At 43.6% G+C, this 20,365-nt stretch overlaps 1 protein-coding gene across 2 annotated transcripts in view; it reads right to left on the bottom strand.

The window, feature by feature from the left end:
• Positions 1-3,576: 3,576 nt before the first annotated feature.
• Positions 3,577-20,365, bottom strand: part of LOC132092829 (TGF-beta-activated kinase 1 and MAP3K7-binding protein 2-like) — a 33,019-nt gene continuing 16,230 nt past the window's right edge. Inside the window, exons 3-8 of one of the 2 annotated variants that reach the window (XM_059499268.1) lie at positions 18,465-20,010; positions 16,866-17,026; positions 16,304-16,397; positions 6,120-6,218; positions 5,154-5,267; positions 3,577-5,075 (exon numbers count right to left, since the gene is read on the bottom strand). In XM_059499268.1, the coding sequence (XP_059355251.1) occupies positions 4,939-5,075; positions 5,154-5,267; positions 6,120-6,218; positions 16,304-16,397; positions 16,866-17,026; positions 18,465-20,010 (2,151 nt within the window). In that variant the 3' untranslated portion in view covers positions 3,577-4,938. The remainder of the gene's footprint in view (positions 5,076-5,153; positions 5,268-6,119; positions 6,219-16,303; positions 16,398-16,865; positions 17,027-18,464; positions 20,011-20,365) is intronic. The other variant, XM_059499269.1, reaches the window with a different exon arrangement.

A 20,365-nucleotide genomic window follows, 5' to 3' on the forward strand; every position in this document is an offset into this window, starting at 1 on the left:
CAAACACTTTGGGTAGGAATGCAGGATTAGTTCTAAAAGTGACTTTTTGAACACCCAGAGCGAACATCATTCTTGAGGAGTGAACTGATAAAGCATGTAGTTTTCTCACCTTTGTTGCTGTAGTGAGAGCAAGTACCAGAGCCGTCTTTAGAGATAGTAGCTTCAAGGCAATTTTATCAATGGGCTCAAAAGGGGCTTTTGAGGGTGTGTTCAAAACCACGGACAGGTCCCAGGGCGGGACCAGCGACTTCGATACTGGGTGTAAGCGACATGCACCTCTCATAAATCGACAGACAAAAGAGTGCTGGCCAATAATCAGAGGTGGGTAGTAACGAGTTACATTTACTTCGGTACATTTACTTGAGTAATTTTTTGGGGTAACGAATACTTTTCGGAGTATATTTAAAGATGGGTACTTTATACTCTTACTTGAGTAAATTTTTTGGGAAAAATCTGTACTTTTACTTCGTTACTGTGGGCGATGCTCCTCTCGTTACTTTATCTTAATGCAATAAATGTTATAAATGCTTCAGTTTGTTCCAAACGCGCCGTCTACTTTTCTCTGGGCAATGAGCGATGCCCAATCGCGAATGATTCATTCTTTTGAGTCAATACTGTTCAAAGGCTTGATCAAACCAATTGGCAAACGAGTGAATTGGTTCATGAATCAGTTTGAATGAGTCGTTCAGTTCCCTGCCGCACGCGCTGAGCATCTGAAGTGGTTCACTCGGAGTTGTAACGTTTAAGAACAGAAAGAGCGTTGAAAACGTGGCTGGAACTGCACTGAATTGAAATCTGCAAAGGTTATTATTTGCTAGCGATGGAGATCCTTATTAGATGAACACCGCGTGTGCTGTCTACTGTTTAACAGGTAATAACTTGGGCTACATTCGATTACAGTACACGATACCACTGTGACATTAGTTTGTTGTACGTGTGTGGCTTATAACAGAGGGGAGTCAAGTTGAATGAAGCTTCCAAAAGACAAAAAATAGCCGATTAAGATTTTATTAATTTTAATACAATCACACTGGTGCAAGTCAGCTGCTAAATTCAGATCTGTGATCGCTTGCTGGCGCTGAGCCAGAGATAGATGCGTTTATACAGCGCTGCGCATTATAACCAATCACACACGATTATGTTGAGCTTATTAAAGCATTGGCCAATCAGAGGCGTTCAGATGAGTCATCGCTAAAATGCCGGTGCTTCCTTCACTCGCTCACTGACTGAATACCTCTTTCTGGCGAATTCTCTCGCAGGAACAACAAAGTGCAGATGTGTGTACGAATCTTTAATTAAGATATTAATTTCACAGTGTTAACAGTTTCAGTGATTTTAATGGGAGTTTCTGAGAGTGATTGAAATCTAGACTGTCAGTGAAAATTATCTTTAATAATGTAAATGTTATTTGCTCTCTTTCTGAACAATGAAAGATTAGTAGCAATATTTAAATCACATTAACTTTCAATGTTAAATTCACATTTAATATAAAGTCAGTTGTATTAAAAATATGTTATGGCATGACACCTATATCTGTTACTTAAGTAAACAGACAGGGTTTTATAATAAATTACATAAATTGGAGTAAAGGATGATGAAATATATACATTTATACACACACACATACATTACATACATTTTATCTATATATCTAAATAAAAATAGGCTCAGTATATATGACCCAAAGTAACTAGTAACTAACTACTTGAGTAGATTTTTTATCCGATACTCTTTTACTCTTACTCAAGTAACTATTCAAGACTAGTACTTTTACTTTTACTTGAGTAAATATTTCTAGAAGTACTTTTACTTTTACTTAAAAGTACAGTTTTTGGGTACTCTACCCACCTCTGCCAATAATACCCAAGTAAATACCCACATGACATGCTGAGATAGCGGACCGATAAACCTTAACCGTAGAAAAGGCTCTGCCCTTATCTAGAAGGTCCTGTAAAACTATGTTCCTATCTGTGCACCAACCCTCAAATACCCTGCATTTGAGATTATATAAAGAGGCAGCCCTTGAGTTCTGAATTGTCTCAATCACTTTCGGAGGTAACCCAGCTGCATCCAGATTTAGCCTCTCATGGGATAGGCCCAGAGAGCTAGTTTCTGAGGGGAGGGGAGAAATATTTCTCCCGTGCATGTGAGAGGAGATCTCTGCGCACTGGTAATGGCCATTGCAATCTCCACAACCTAAAGTCTCCCCGGCCAGTATGGTGCTGTGACGAGTGGGGTGGGGCCGAGAGTCGTGGGTACAAAGCGAGGCCGGTGGAGTGATAGGGAAGTGAGCAACACCTGCTCCACTCACCGGTCTCGAGTCCCACAAAGGAGATCGGAAGGATACAATAGAGGAGGAGCGACAGTGAAGGAGGAGAGAGGACCAGGCCTGCGCTTTGTGTTTGGTTTTGTTTGTGCGCGACAGTCGTCCACAAGGTAGACTATTTCCTGTGAAGGAATTAGACAACTCTTCGTTTGATTTATCTTGAAACCTAATCTCTCCAGGTGCATCACTAGTGTGTGTGTGTGTGTGTGTCGCTCTCTGCTTGATGCGGAGATGGTGCGCAGATGAGCAGATCGTCCAGATAACTAGTACGGAGCTATGCTGCAACAGAGAGCTCTTTTCCTACTTTTTGGTGTGTAGTGAGCACGCCAAAAACTTGGAGAAATAAATTGAAAAACTTAAAGTAGAAAACTCGGCTTTGATGCGTTAGTTATCTTACTCTAAGTAGCAAGTCACTCGATAAACGTTAAGATTCTGTTGTGTTTGAGATGTTACCTTGCGGCTCCGTAGATAAACTGTTTAGCAATAATTCCCAAAGTCTGCTGAGGACAGCTTCCCAAATCTTCACGGGGAAGAGAGCAAGAATGGCGAAAAGGCAGGTAGCTGCGGTTTATATACAGGGAGGCGGGACTCCCTGATCGCTGCAGCGATTGGTCTGCCATGGTGTTATTGGTGCTTCAGCGATCAGCCACGCCCTAAAGCTGTCCCATAGTAAAATACTGAATAAATGTTAGAAAAAGAACCTAGAGATCAGCGCTTCACTCATGCCGAATCATACATTCCTGCTCTTCTTAATGCTTCACTAGTTTGTGTCAGTGATCACAGGTATACTCACTGTTTTTTATTGTTCGTGAGGGTGAGAACACTTCCCAGCTTCTTCTAGTTTTTGGGATAGTTTTGAATCACTTGATATTGAAGTGATTAGGAGTCGTTTTCAAAAGATGTTTCATATTTATCAGTTTAATACCAACCTGAAGCCAGAACAACAATCCTTTTTAAACCATTTCTAAAGATCCAAAAACTCCAGCAAAGGAGACAGTGTTCATTTATTGTTTTATTTTTATTATTTTTTTTAATTTTTTTTTATACAAATAACTTATCTATTACAAAGACGGTTTTCCCAGCTAAGATCAAAAACAATGAATAGTCAAATAATTTTCTCCCGCTCTTCTCCTAAAATCCATAAACAGATGAACAGATCTGATTATGTCTTTGGTTTTATCAAATGTTAGTGGAGCTAGCACAGAGAGTCATGTTTTTGGAGCCAAAATAGTCTAATCTCAGAAATGGAGCAGACTGAATGCATGTTCTCCACAGCCGGGTTATTTCTAGCCTGGATACTAGAAGCTGTGTATCTGTTGGATTTATAAATAATAATCTCATTCAACTCTTCAATGCACAATTTATGCATTAGCACTCTTACAAGGATGGATGTCAAAACATTTGTTTTAGTTTAAGTTACAAAACTGTAACTTTATTACAGTTTAATAATAATAAAGATTCAATTCTGTAACATTGGTAAGTTAAGGCATTGTGCCTATTGCCACATACCAGAGAACCACATAAAGACTGAAGGCACATTGTGAAAGGATTCGCTGCACTCGGAGACTCCGCTGCTTCGGCAGTTTACAAAAACCTAAACTATAAACGCTAGCAGCGAATACTCAAGAGTCTTAAAAGCCCTTGTGAATAACTCATCAGGAGGAAACCGGACACAAGTCTCTCCTCTCAAACCCACACTACTAATAATCTGAAAAAGCTTCATCAATGCATAGCAAAGAAACATTGCTTTCATGGCACAAAGGTATCAGTTCCTCTAATAGTAAAGCTACATTCCAGTTGTCACACAGGAAAGCGTTGGTTACGAGGGCTGAGGGCTTTAGGGATTTCCTGTGAAGTCCTTTGACTGCTCCGAGGTCCAGTACCTGATTAAAATCTAGATATTTTTCAGTTCAGTTTGGCTGCGTTTGCAGCTCGTACGCTGATAAGAGCACTTGACAGAGCCTCTTTTTTATTTGTTCTTGTCGTTTGCGGCTGCATGCTGTTCTAGCATCCCTTTAAGTTCTCACAAAAGCTCTGAGAGAAACAAACAACAACACAGAAATAAATGAAGTCTATAAAGCTATACTTACAGGAAATACATGTGAATTCTTGAGAAAGAAAAGCTTGTTCTAAAACTATGTACAGTAAAATCTGTGGCGGAGACTCCTCTGTAAACTGTACATCTAAAACATGCAGGATTTTTTTTTCTTTTTTACATTTCATTGATCAAACAAAAGAACTGTGAGTTTAGCAGATTCCTCCCATGATCCTTTGGGAACAGCATGGAGAAAGCAGTCATGATCAGTTCCCATGAAACAAGGCACACTGGCATCCGAACACACACCTGTAAACCACGTGTGGAAGGAATAAACGTGTTCATATCACTGGCAACACCGAGCCTCTACACGGATCAATGAGTGACCGTTCCCTTGATCTCCCACACACACACACACACAGAGAGAAACACACATTCTGTACAGAGACAGAGCTGTAAACATCATCCAGTCTTCAGTGGACATCACAAGACACACATACAATGACACTGTGGGGCGAAGACGTGTCCAAGATCTCCCAGCAGAGGTCTGTGTGAAGGTTAGGCGCCGGTGTGTGGCTCAGAAATGCCGGGGGAATTCACACTCTTCACAGCGGATGAGAGCAGGGTGGTTGAGGAAGGTGCAGGCGGTGCAGCTCCACTGAACACCATCATCCTCCTCGGGCTCCGACACGTCCCTCGCACTCCTGCTGCCCTCTGAAACACACACACACACACACACACACACGTCAGTGCCTGCGCAGAGCAGAGGGAGAGAGCGGTTCAGAGACCCACCCATGGGTGCAGACGCAGGAGGAGGAACAGGAGGAAGAGACGGGTCTCTCTTGAACTTGGAGCTGACATTGATTCTGCGTCCTCTCCTGTCCAGAGAGCCTGTGTGATCCCCTCCTGACCAGCACACAGCACAGAAACAAGGACAGAGGGAGAAACTGACCATCAGAAACAAATGCAGAGGAAGTAAAGAAACGATGTTTCACGAAAAAAGCAGAAGCTTTCAGGGACAGAAAAGCAGCAGAAAAAATGTGCCAAGATCGTATAGAGAGTAGGGATGCACCGAATGTTTGGCAACTAAAATGATATATATAATAAGCGAAAAGACAGAATAAATTGTACCGAGCAATGATATGATGTGATCAAATCGCAACGAGAGTGAGGCGTGCACTCTGGTTCACAAAAAAAGCAAGAACTATCAACATTCATAAATTATAGTATTGTAGTTTTACTTTTGTTCTGTAAAATAAAGACAATATTCATAATAATCATTACAACAGCTCTGTTAATACATGTATTATATCATTCGCACACTGTTTAAATTGGGATCTGTAATATTTTCTAATGTTTTAAAAGACATCTCTGCTCAGCCTGCTTCTAATTGTACAGTAAAAATCTATTTCTGATTCAAGAATAGGGTCTGATGGACAAAAATATTTTTACCAACTTATTAATTTTAAGCTAAATTGTGCTTTGTTGGTATAGTGTCTGCTAGAATGTAAAAAAAATGTAGTGTTACATGTTTGTAAATTGTTGTTATGCAACAGTAAAAAGCACATTTTGGTTATTTAATTAATGCAATGGTGAAAAATGTTTTTTTGCCAAAATATATGCTGGAAAAACACTCAAAAAACCATGTTTGGTATTCATCCTCCGGCCCAGTGTTTCATTTCGTTTGTTTTCGGCTTCGGCCAGTAATTCTCATCTGGGTGCATCCCTAATTATAATTGTTATGAGATTCACACTGACCTGGTTTTGTAGGACCTTTCAGAGGTTTAGGAGGAACAGGACCCAAGAATCCAAGGTTGTCATAAAAATTATGGATTGCAATGGGATTGAAGTCTGGTCCTAAAAATCAGAAGAACAGCGGTCAAAAACATTTGAAGGGAGCACAAGATGAATTGTTAGCATTCTAACAAAAGGCTGTGATTGTACAGAGTGTGTATCCTGCAGCATTCCAGCTGTCAAAGCGAAGGGACTTTAAAATTACAAATCAATGAATACTGATGAACGGATGGGTCTCGGCTTTAGTTTGTGTGCCAGCGTTTCCCTCACACACACACACACACATTTGTTTTTGTGTAAAGTGTGTTCACCCCATAGGTGTAATGGTTTTTATACTGTACAAACTGTATATTCTATGGCCCTACACCAACCCTACACCTAACCCTTACCCTCACAGGAAACTTTGTGCATTTTTACTTTCTCAAAAAAACTCATTGGTTATGTCCTCATAAGTCACCCTCTCCTTGTAATAGCTGTGTCTTACCCATGTCATTATACAGAGTTGTGTCCTGATATGTCACAAAAACAAGAGCACACACACACACACACACTCACACTCACGCACACACTCGCGCACGCACACACTCGCGCACACACACACTCGCACACACACACACACTCGCACACACTCACTCACAAACTCACACACTCTTACTCTCACACACACTCACACACACTCACACTCACTCGCAAACTCTCACTCGCACACATAAACCCTAACTCTCTCACACACACTCGCACATTCTCACTCGCACACAAACACTCACTCGCGCACGCACACACACACACACACACTCGCACACTCACTCTCTCACACGCATACACACTCACACTCTCACACACACTCGCACACACACTCGCACACTCTCTCACACACTCACTCGCACACTCACTCTCTCACACACTCGCACACTCACTCTCTCACACACTCGCACACTCTCACTCGCACACAAACACTCACTCGCGCACGCACACACACACTCGCACACTCACTCACACACTCACTCTCTCACACACATACACACTCACACACACACTCGCACACTCACTCTCTCACACACATACACACTCACACACTCACTCGCACACTCACTCTCTCACACACTCGCACTCACGGACTCGCACACTCACTCGCACACACATACACACTCACACACTCACACACACACTCGCACACAAACACTCGCACTCTCACTCACACTCACTCTCTCACACACACTCGCACACTCACTCGCACACACACTCACACTCGCACATTGCACACTCACACACACTCGCTCGCACACACACTTGCACACAAACACTCGCACACACACTCTCGCACTCACGGACTCGCACACTCACTCGCACGTTGCACACACTCGCACACACACTCGCACACAAACACTCGCACAAACACTCTCTCACACACATACACACTCACACTCACACACACTCGCACACACGCACACTCACTCTCTCACACACATACACACTCGCACACTCTCACTCGCACACACTCACGCACACACACACTCGCACACACACACACTCGCACACACTGACTCACAAACTCACACACTCTTACTCTTACTCTCACTCACACACGCACACTCACTCTCTCACACACACTCGCACACTCTCACTCGCACACTCACGCACACACTCGCGCACACACACACACACACACACTCACTCACAAACTCACACACTCTTACTCTTACTCTCACTCACACACTCACACGCACACTCACACACACACTCGCACATTGCACACTCACACACTCACTCACACACACACTTGCACACAAACACTTGCACTCACGGACACGCACACTCACTCGCACACACAAACACACTCACACTTGCACTCACGGACACGCACACTCACTCGCACACACACTCACGCACACACACACTCGCACACACTCACTCACAAATTCACACACTTACTCTCACTCGCACACACACTCTCACACACACTCACTCGCAAACTCTCACTCGCACACATAAACCCTAACTCTCTCACACACACTCGCACACACTCACTCGCAAACTCTCACTCGCACACATAAACCCTAACTCTCTCACACACACTCGCACATTGCACACACTCACTCTCATTCAAACTCGCGCACGCACACACACTCACTCGCACACTCACTCTCTCACACACATACACACTCACACTCTCTCACACACACTCGCACACTCCGTCGCACATTCACTCTCTCACACACACACTCACACATACACATAACATACTAATATGCTTTTATTATCCAAATCCGTTAAAGGATTTTTAGGCTGCATTAATTAGGTAAACCGGAACCGGAAACACTTCCCATAACAACCTATGTACTTGCTACATCATTAGAAGAATGGCATCTACGCTAATATTAGTCTGTTTCTCTCTTATTCCGAGGTCACCGTAGCCACCAGATCCAGTCTGTATCCAGATCAGAGGGTCACTGCAGTCACCCGGATCCAGTACGTATCCAGACCAGATGCTGGATCAGCACCTAGAAAGGACCTCTACATCCCTGAAAGACAGCGGAGACCAGGACAACTAGAGCCCCAGATACAGATCCCCTGTAAAGACCTTGTCTCAGAGGAGCACCAGGACAAGACCACAGGAAACAGATGATTCTTCTGCACAATCTGACTTTGCTGCAGCCTGGAATTGAACTACTGGTTTCGTCTGGTCAGAGGAGAACTGACCCCCCAACTGAGCCTGGTTTCTCCCAAGGTTTTTTTCTCCATTCTGTCACCGATGGAGTTTCGGTTCCTTGCCGCTGTCGCCTCTGGCTTGCTTAGTTGGGGACACTTCATCTACAGCGATATCGTTGACTTGATTGCAAATAAATGCACAGACACTATTTAACTGAACAGAGATGACATAACTGAATCCAATGATGAACTGCCTTTAACTATCATTTTGCATTATTGACACTGTTCTCCTAATTAATGTTGTTCAGTTGCTTTGACGCAATGTATTTTGTTTAAAGCTCTATATAAATAAAGGTGACATTAAAGGTGACACACATACACACTCGCACACTCACTCTCTCACACACATACACACTCACACTCTCACACACACTCTCTCACACACTCGCACTCACGGACTCGCACACTCACTCGCACACACATACACACTCACACACTCTCACAGACACTCGCACACTCTCACTCGCACACTCACTCACTCTCTCACACACACTCGCACTCACAGACTCGCACACTCACTCGCACACACACTCACACTCTCACACACACTCGCACATTGCACACTCACACACTCGCACACTCACTCGCACACACACTTGCACACAAACACTCGCACACTCACTCTCGCACTCACGGACTTGCACACTCACTCGCACTGCACACTCACACACTTGCACACAAACACTCGCACACTCACTCTCGCACTCACGGACTCGCACACTCACTCGCACACACATACACACTCACACTCTCTCACACACACTCTCACACACACTCACACAAACACTCGCACACACGCACTAACTCACACACACTCGCACTCATGGACTCGCACACACATACACACACTCTCTCACACACACTCGCACATTGCACACTCACACACTCGCAAACACACTCGTACTCACGGACTCGCACACTCACTCGCACACACGCACGCATTCTCTCTCACACACACTCGCACTCACGGACTCGCACACTCACACACACACTCTCTCACACACACTCGCACATTGCACACTCACACACTCGCAAACACACTCGTACTCACGGACTCGCACACTCACTCGCACACACGCACGCACTCTCTCTCACACACACTCGCACTCACGGACTCGCACACTCACACACACACTCTCTCACACACACTCGCACATTGCACACTCGCACTCACGGACTCGCACACTCACTCGCACACACACTCACACTCTCTCACACACACTCGCACGCACGCACTCTCTCTCACACACACTCGCACTCACGGACTCGCACACACATACACACTCACACTCTCTCACACACTCTCGCACATTGCACACACACACACACTCGAACAAACACTCGCAAACTCTCACTCACACACTCTACATTAAAATAGAAAAAACACAAATGTTCTTCAACATGAAAAGCAATAGAAATGTAACTGAGTCATTTCATCAGATATCTGCGCTCTGCAGGGCTGCCGGACACAGGACTGATAGACTATTCATTCCTATAACTTGTTAATTCGTTCCTACGACTTAATTTGTGGCAATTGTCTATGTTTTATTCATTTTGTTCCCTAAATAACCCATGATTTAACTGAAAAAGGAACAAATTAATAAATAGAACGAATTCTTAATTCATGAAATCTTTAATTTCCCTTCCCATGTTTACCACAAACAGTAAGAGATGTGATTAAAAGTGAAAGAAGATAAAATAAACATACGAAATTAGAGGGTTAGACTGTGAAGATTTAAGAAAAGAAACAATGCCTAGATGTTATTGAATTTGTGGAAATACGTGACCAACCAGCAAACCAGAACAAGCCACATAAATGAAGTCTATATCTTGAATGGCATTTAGAGGCTCGGTCACCATCTAACATTTAAGAGCACAAATCTTCTGTTTTTATTGTGAATGTGCACAAATGAAAGTAAACACTTTTGCGATAAAGGTTTAAAAAATAAATAAAAAATTCTGTCTCAGCTGTTTCGCTCGCGCTGGAGCACACGTATATTCTAGTGATTCAAACTTACATCGCAGTCTGTTCATTATCAAAATAAAATAGTCTAAACATTTAAAAGGTTACACAGGTCAGTTTAAATAGACCGAAGGATGTTTTTGCTCATGTGAAGAGGATCATCTTTTCCGTCTATGTGCGAATGTGCAAGTAGTTTACATTAGAAATTAATAAATTAAAATTAATGGTTTAACATTCAAATCCAATGTTAAACCATGGATTGGATCTTCCAACATAATGGAAGATCCAAGATGGCGCCGCACATGGCTGCTTCAGTGCTTGGCTCTCCAGTGTTTGTACTGTTTTTGTTCGTTTTTCCTGTTTTTTGTTTGACAAACACGATCAGTTTCACCAGGGATGAACTGCTGAACATTCGACAGAACACACCACATGATATTTTTCCGGATTTCTATTATACAGACGTTTTACTGAACATTGTTATCGGAGGAGCAGCGGCGCTGATCAAGCGCTTCAAGACGCGCAGACGGGGAAAGCGAGCGGGAGCGCTCGTCAGACTCAGGAAGCGCGGATTTCGAACGCCCTTGCCTAGCATCCATCTCGCAAATCTACGCTCTCTACCCAACAAAACGGACGAACTCCTTCTGCTCTCTCGGACAAATAAGGATTTCACACACTCTGCTGCTCTGTGTTTCACGGAAACCTGGCTGAATGACGCCATACCGGACAGCGCACTCCATCTGCCGGGCTTTCAGCTGTTTAGAGCGGATCGCGACGCAGAATCAACGGGGAAATCGCGCGGCGGCGGGACATGCTTTTACATCAATGAACGGTGGTGTACAGATGTAACTGTATTAAAGAAGATGTGCTGTCCTGATCTAGAAACGCAGTTTATCAACTGCAAGCCGTTCTATTCGCCGCGGGAGTTTCACTCGTTCATTCTGGTTAGTGTTTACATCCCTCCTCAAGCGCAAGTAAGTCTGGCTTTACAGAAACTCGCTGATCAGATCACAGACACAGAACAACAACACCCGGACTCTGTTTTAATCATTCTTGGGGACTTTAATAAAGCCAATCTCTCCCATGAACTGCCAAAATACAGACAGCATGTTACCTGTCCCACCAGAGACAGTAATATACTGGATCACTGTTACACCACAATAAAGGATGCATATCACTCTGTTCCACGAGCAGCTTTGGGACGTTCTGATCACTGTCTGGTTCATCTTATACCGACCTACAAGCAGAAACTTAAATCTGCTAAACCTGTAGTAAAGACTGTGAAGAGATGGACCAGCGAAACAGAGCAGGATTTACAATCTTGTTTTGACATCACAGACTGGAGCGTTTTTGAAGCTGCTACCACCGATCTGGACGAACTCACAGAGACCGTAACATCCTATATTAGTTTCTGTGAGGATATATGCATTCCTACCAGGACTTATTTAACATTCAACAATGATAAGCCATGGTTTACAGTAAAACTCAGACACCTTCGTCAGGCCAAAGAGGATGCCTACAGAAATGGGGACAGGGTCTTGTACAATCAGGCCAGGAACACACTGAACAAAGAGATTAGAGCGGCTAAAAAGACCTACGCTAAAAAGTTGGAAGACCAGTTTACTTCCAACGACTCTACTTCAGTTTGGAGAGGACTGAGAGCCATCACAAACTACAAGACACCATCCCCTTGCACTGAGGCTAATCAACGACTTGCTAACGACCTGAATGAGTTTTATTGTAGATTTGAAACCCCCAACACCCACTCTGACCATCTCCCTACACAACCATTAACACCTCCTGCAATCCCCCTCTCCATACCTCCTGCTCTTCAAATCTGTGAAGATGATGTGCGCCAGGTCTTCAAGAAAAACAAAAGAAGAAAAGCACCAGGCCCAGATGGCGTTACACCAGCCTGTCTGAAAATCTGTGCTGACCAGCTGGCCCCCATCTTTTCACAGATCTTCAACAGATCTCTGGAGTTGTGTGAAGTGCCTTCCTGCTTCAAACGCTCCACCATAATCCCCATTCCAAAGAAACCCAAGATAACAGGACTTAACGACTACAGACCTGTGGCTCTAACGTCTGTCGTCATGAAGTCGTTTGAAAAACTGGTTCTGGCTTATCTGAAGGACATCACTGGACCCTTACTAGACCCCCTGCAGTTTGCGTACCGAGCAAACAGGTCCGTGGATGATGCAATCAACATGGCATTGCACTTCATCCTGCAACATCTGGACAAAACAGGGACTTATGTGAGGATCCTGTTTGTGGACTTTAGTTCGGCTTTCAACACCATCATCCCAACAGCCCTCCAGACCAAACTGACCCAGCTCTCTGTTCCTAGCTCTATCTGTCAGTGGATCACCAGCTTTCTGACAGATAGGCAACAGTTAGTGAGACTGGGGAAATTCATGTCAAACAGCTGCTCCACCAACACTGGTGCCCCTCAGGGATGTGTTCTCTCCCCTCTGCTCTTCTCCCTGTACACCAACGACTGCACCTCTAAAGACCCCTCTGTCAAGCTCCTGAAGTTTGCAGACGACACTACAGTCATCGGCCTCATCCAGGACGGTGACGAGTCTGCTTACAGACAGGAGGTTGAGCAGCTGGCTGTCTGGTGCAGTCTTAACAACCTGGAGCTGAACACGCTCAAAACAGTGGAGATGACTGTGGACTTTAGGAGAAACCCCCCTGCACTTTCCCCACTCACCATCATGAACAGCACTGTGACTGCAGTGGAGTCATTCAGATTCCTGGGAACCACCATCTCTCAGGACCTGAAGTGGGACAATCACATTGGCTCCATTGTGAAAAAAGCCCAACAAAGGTTGTACTTCCTTCGCCAGCTGAGGAAGTTTAACCTGCCACAGGAGCTGCTGAAACAGTTCTACTCAGCCGTCATTGAGTCAGTCCTGTGTACTTCAATTACTGTCTGGTTTGGTTCAGCTACAAAATCAGATATCAGAAGACTACAGAGAACTGTTCGGACTGCTGAAAGGATTATTGGTGCTCCCCTGCCCACCCTCCAAGAACTGTACACATCCAGAGTGAGGAAAAGGACTCAGAAAATCACTCTGGATCCCTCACATCCAAGTCACCCCATCTTTGAACTTTTGCCATCTGGCCGGCGCCTCAGAGCCGCAAATACAAGAACAGCAAGGCACAAGAATAGTTTCTTCCCCCAGGCAATCTACCTCATGAACAGTTAAATGTTTCCCACTTAAACTTATGCAAAAATGTGCAATATCCTTACATTTATTTGTTACCCCTCCATCCTAGAACATTCCTGCATCTCACTCAATCCTATTCCATTATCATTTATAGCACAATTGTTTATACACTTATTTATTTGCCAATTTTTAAATCTCCTGTAAATGTTGTTTTTTTTTTTTTTTTTTTTTTTTGTCTGTGTTGTTGTCTCTGTTTACTGGAAGCTTATGTCACTAAAACAAATTCCTTGTATGCGCAAGCATACTTGGCAATAAAGCTCTTTCTGATTCTGATTCTGATTCTGAAATAGATTTTCGTTAACCATAATGCGTCATCGATGTACTATCATCCTTTGCCACGTCACATATTGTGACATCAACACAACGTAGATTTTAAACCCAGAAAACTCAAAAAGCTTAAAATGAACCAGTTTTCTCTAACAGCTAGAAGTATTGGATGCTAACATCTGTGATGTGCAACACAAACACCTCTGTCCTAATCTCAGAAAAAGTAGTCTGGGGTTTCGTGACTCTTTAAAGAAAACAAGCAGTTAGTAAACTTACATTGACTTACATTACTCTAATCACACAGTTGTTCATATGCATTTAAAATACATAAAATCACCAGTTTTGTGAATAAATGTTGTAAATGGTGTTCCTGTAGCTCAATTGGTAGAGCATTGCGCTATCAAGCACAAGGTTTGGGGTTCGATTCCTCGGGAACACATCAGTATGATTAGTAATGTGTTTTTTTAAGAAGACTCTTCTGCTCATCAAGCCTGCATTTATTTGATCAGAAATACAGAAAATATTATTAGCATTAAAGAGAATGTATTTCTGTGTGAATCTGTGTTAAAGTGCAATGTATTTCTGTGATGCTCCGCTGTATTTTCAGCATCATTCCTCCAGTCTTCAGTGTCACATGATCTTCAGAAATCAGAATAATATGATGATTTACTGCTCAAGAAACATTTCTGATTATTATCACTGTTGAACACAGTTGTGCTGCACAATATTTTTGGGGAAACTGATACTTTTTTTAGGATTCTTTAAGGAATAAAGTTAAAAACAACATTTATTTAAAACAGAAATATTTTGTAACAATATACACTACTATTCAAAAATCAGTGTATTTTCTTTTGTTTTTCCTTTGAAAGAAATGAACGATTTTATTCAGCAAGGACATGTTAATTTGACAAATAATGATAATTAAGACTTTTATTGTTAGAAAAGATTTCTATTTTGAATAAATGCTGTTCTTTTGTAACTTTATTAAAGAACCCTGAAAAGTATCACAGATTAAAAAAAAGAAAGAAATTAAGCAGTTGTTTCCAACATTAACAATAAATCAGCATATCAGAATGATGCTGAACATTAAAGTATATCAAAATAGAAAACCATTATTTTTAATGGCAATATCACTTCATCTACAGCGATATCGTTGACTTGATTGCAAATAAATGCACAGACACTATTTAACTGAACAGAGATGACATAACTAAATCCAATGATGAACTGCCTTTAACTATCATTTTGCATTATTGACACTGTTTTCCTAATGAATGTTGTTCAGTTGCTTTGACGCAATGTATTTTGTTTAAAGCGCTATACAAATAAAGGTGACTTGACTTGACAATAATGTTACAATAAAAAAAACAATTCTGTATTTTTTGGTCAAACAAATGCAGCCTTGATGAACAGAACTTGAAAAAATTACAAATCTTACTGATCCCAAACTTCAGAATGGCAGGTTACACACACACACACACACACACACACACACACACACACCTGAAACTAGATAAACATGAATTGATATACGGTAACTACAATTATTTTAGTCTATATCAGGGTTTGGCAAGTAAGCTGACCCAGTCAAAGGATAATGTAAGAAATAATTTGATGAAAGTGTGTTGCGTGTCTGTCAGTGAGCTGTTACCCTGAGATTAATCCTGTAGGAGGACAGTCGTTAACAAAGAGACACATTTGGAAAACTTATTGTAATAATTATTTCACGAGGGCTATTTTAGAGGAGTGTAGCGATCTTTGAATGTCTTTCAGAACTTTTCAATTAATCTCAAAATAAAACACTGCTGCAAAAACATTCTCCTACTTTTATTCTGAAGGCAAAATCACTGAAGACGAAGTGACTGTGAGTGTTAGTGTCAGAATAATCTGAAACATGTCTTCACCTGCACTACTCTGACCTTACACTGATGCTGGCACTCATCCACTAACCCTGTTTTAACTCCTGTAGAGCTACTCACCTCGAGTCTGGAGGAGGTCAATCTCTTTGGTTAAACAATCAATATCGATCTGAAGAAGTCTATTCTTACACCGCAACTGCTGCATCTCCTCAATCTGAAAACAAGTAGAAATAAAAACAGACGTGTGTGAAAGTGAATTGTTGTTCTATTACAATATGCAACAAAATTAAGCAACACTTTATTTTAAGGTGTCCTTGTTACAAATGTTACGTTACATAATAATAATAATAATATTATAATAACAATGACACATAATTACATGCAAGTAACCCTAAACCAAACCCTAGCCATGTAGTAATTACACGCAGTTAATTAATATTACTCAGTACTTAAATTTATAATTACACTGGAACAAGAACACCTTAAAATAAAGTGTAACCCCAAATAATTTAACAGTCTACTTTGCATCAAGTCCATCACAATACTAGATTCTAGTAGATGTTACTGAGAAAATACACGCTCTGACACAATGTAGATGATATATTTCTCTTCAGTATATTGAAGATAACTCAGATCCTGCTGGAGAGAGATGTCTGGTAAGAGATGTGTACTGATGACATACAGATGGTATCTGACAGACGGAGTTGGAGCGCTGCATCCGTCTCCTCGTGAGGTCATTCTCCATCTCGTTCACTTCCTCTTTCAGCTTCTCCAGCTTCCTCTTCTTCTGCTCAAACTCGTGCCACAGCCGCTCCATACGAGCTCTCTGATGCACCAGCAGAGCTGCAAACACACACGGACACACACATCTAGAGTTCATGACACACACACACAATACTGCAGAACATCTGACACTATGAAGTGAGAAAACCGCATTTCCATGTAGCATACACCGCTAGCATAGCGTGAAGTATGGGAGAAGAGCAGATATACGAGAGAAACCTCGTCAGGACTGGACTGTGAGAGGATGAAAGAGTTCACAGTGGACGGTGGAGGACTGATGATGGTGCTATATCATTAACCAGCACTACACACCGAGTCTGCTATCAGATGATTACTCCACCTACAATAATAACCTCAATAGCCTAACCCTTCAACACTTGCATTTCCAATAGGACTTCTGATTTCATTCATCTTATACACTAACACTCATCTATTTTGACATACCTGGGTACAACCTCTTAAGGACATACTTTTTACAGATTTGACAATTAATTTTTTGTTCAGTATCTGTTCAGAGAGCATCCAATACTCACCGCTCTCCAAACATCATGAACAACGCATTTCTATTTAATAAGCAAAGTATGCAATACTATATGTTTAGCTGCTAAAGGATTACGCAGGAAATATTAAACAGGTTTGCATTTTAACAGTAAAACTGACATTAGCAACAAATATAATTTTGTAAATAAAGAAAATACATTTGTTCAGAAAGGGGCCAAACAACACAAACACACGCAGCTCATTATAAACGCTCGGCTCCCAGACGGCAGATTCACTGGCTCTTCACTAGCATTACTGGGTTATTAAAAATACACTGGGATATTAACTGACACGTGAACACAGTCCAGGAAATGAAAAACCACTGGGATGCTCGATTCGGACAGGTCTACAAGGACCTAGAAGAGCTAGATCTCATCAGGATAGGACTTGTGTCCAAACACACACACCCCATCCATTAAAAGATTCAACAACGGTTAATAATCTAGTGATGCCAGAACAAGTGTTGAGGGCTCTTTAAAGTAAACACTGAAAACATGAATGACTCTAAACTTGGTTATTCAGCAGAAGACTGGGAACTGAACATGAAGTGTAACTGAACAACTGTTAGAGTTAGGCTTCATATGGGCAACTGTGTCTATATACAGCAGACACAACACTGTTCATCACACACACACACACACACACACACACACACACACAGAGGATGTTAACAGAGTTCTCAGTTTACGACTGCAGTTTCTGTGAGCTTGTCTGGGTTCACAGTTTTACAACAAACAAAAAATATAAAGTTTGCCTTCGGTACTTATTAACGTTAATGTCTAGGAACCTAAAAAACTAAAGGATCAAAAAGTTAAATATCTGAATTAGGCTAGGCTAGGCTAGGTGGTGCTGACCGCTCCAGTGTAGAACTCTAAATATGCATCTCATCATGTAACAAGAATAGATGTGTTAGATCTGAAAGGAAGGCCTGTTAGAGGACTGGTCTGTGATGACGCACCTTGTGTGTACGCGGCGTCGTCCGCTCCCACGCTGAGTCTGCGTGGCTCTGAGCTTCTGTCCCGGAGCGCTGAGAGCGGGTCCGGCTGGTATGGGGCGTCCGGCTCCGAGTAATGGTGGTCTCCTGGGAGACTGAGCAGGTTGGTGGGCTCGAAGGTGGGCGACACCACCCCAGGAGACACCGCTGGAGGTTTATTGGGCGAGACCGTGATTTTAAAGGTGTATTTGGTGTTGGGCTGTGTCACCACCACACGAGGAGATGTGGCCGTGCCTCCTGCTCCCACACAGGGACGGGATTTGGGCGGATGGTGGTGTATATACGCAGGGCCCATGCTCACCTGACTCCCTAAAGCCCGCAGACCCGCGGACGCCTGCAGCGCAGGATTAGCTGAGATATAGACTGTAGGCGTGTTCCTGCCCCCTCCGTCATCTGTGGATGTGTTTGCAGAAATGTAGAACTTGGGCTGAGAGCGTGGCGTGTTGGACACAACGGCACAGTCGTCTGACGAGGAGGCAGCAGCGGAGGGTGGAGACGCAGAAATGTACACCGTGGGCTGGCTGCGGCTCAGACCCGCTCCACCAATCGAGATCGGAGCAGAGGAACCTGTGCTGGCAGCCAGAGAGGACGACGAGGGACAGGAGGAAGACGTGGAGCTACAGACGGGGCGTGAGGCAGAGCCGGGGCGCAGGAGCGTAGCCGTACTCGAACCCCCAGACACTCTCTGTGGAGACTCCAGCTTGATCTCGATCTGATTCTTCCGTGGCCCGGTCGAGATGTTCTGGATATTGTACTGGCTGAAGGAGGACGAGCAGGAGGAGGGCGAGGGGGACGAGGAGCAGGCCTGTGACAGCACAGCCGAGGGGATGGAGGGCGCCTGGGTGTTGGTGGGCGAGCTGATGGGCATGTAGACGTGTGAGGTCTGGTGCTGGCCGGCGCTCCAGGAGCTCTGGGAGGCTGCGGGGTGACTGATCTGGTAGATCTGCTGAGCAGGCTGTGAGGTGGGGCTGTACTGAGCCCGGCCCTGAACCTGTCGCGTGGAGCCCGGCTGGGTCACGTACGGCCGGATGTAGATGGAGTTTGGGCTGTTCAGACCCGACTGAGGCCCTCCGTGGATGTGCAGGGAGGTGGGTGTATTGCGGCCGGTGTTGGGGGCAAGCGTCACTGTGATCGGGTTGAAGCGCGGGGTTGGAGGCGGTCCGTGACCTTTGCCCCCGACCTGGTAAAGGCCCAGGTGCTGAGGAGGCTGTGGCTTGCGAGTGGACTCCATGGCAGTGAATGTGCTGAGGCTGCTGGGAGTGTGTGTGGACACAGGTGTCGTCTCGGGCTGGTAAGAAGGCACGCTCAAAGGCCCATCGCTTACACTGGGGGTGACAGTCCTGCTGCCATTCATCCTCACCACATCTCGCTGCACTGCACCATGGGTATTCTGAGACACGCCCAGGTTGAGCTGGGTCATGTGATTGTGAAGATCTGTCAAACTCTGGCTGCCTTCACCAGGACTCACTTTGGTCAGGTACTCACAGCATGCAGCTAAATCATTCTGATTCTGGGGAGAGAAGAGAGACGTCTGTCAGATGGAGAGATCAGGGTTTGAGAAGGCAAGCAGAACACAAGGGCCACTGAGCAGCTGCGGGTAAAATCTGAACAAGGACTGCTGAAGAAACAAACACCAGGCATCAGACAATCATTTTTGCCTCCACCGCTAATCAGATATCTCTTCTTACCTCAGTAGTGATTTTTTATTTGGTTCTACAACAAATACATTTGCAAATGTCTCATATTACTTCCCTTTTGAAAATCTACTGTGTGTTGCATCATCAGCTTTAACCATCTCAACATATAGTGATAGAAACAGTGTGCACTGATGAATGATGCAGCAGATGAACAATAAACTGTGTCAC

Source organism: Carassius carassius, chromosome 18 (genome assembly GCF_963082965.1).
Source record: "Carassius carassius chromosome 18, fCarCar2.1, whole genome shotgun sequence".
Classification (NCBI taxonomy): Eukaryota; Metazoa; Chordata; class Actinopteri; order Cypriniformes; family Cyprinidae; genus Carassius; species Carassius carassius.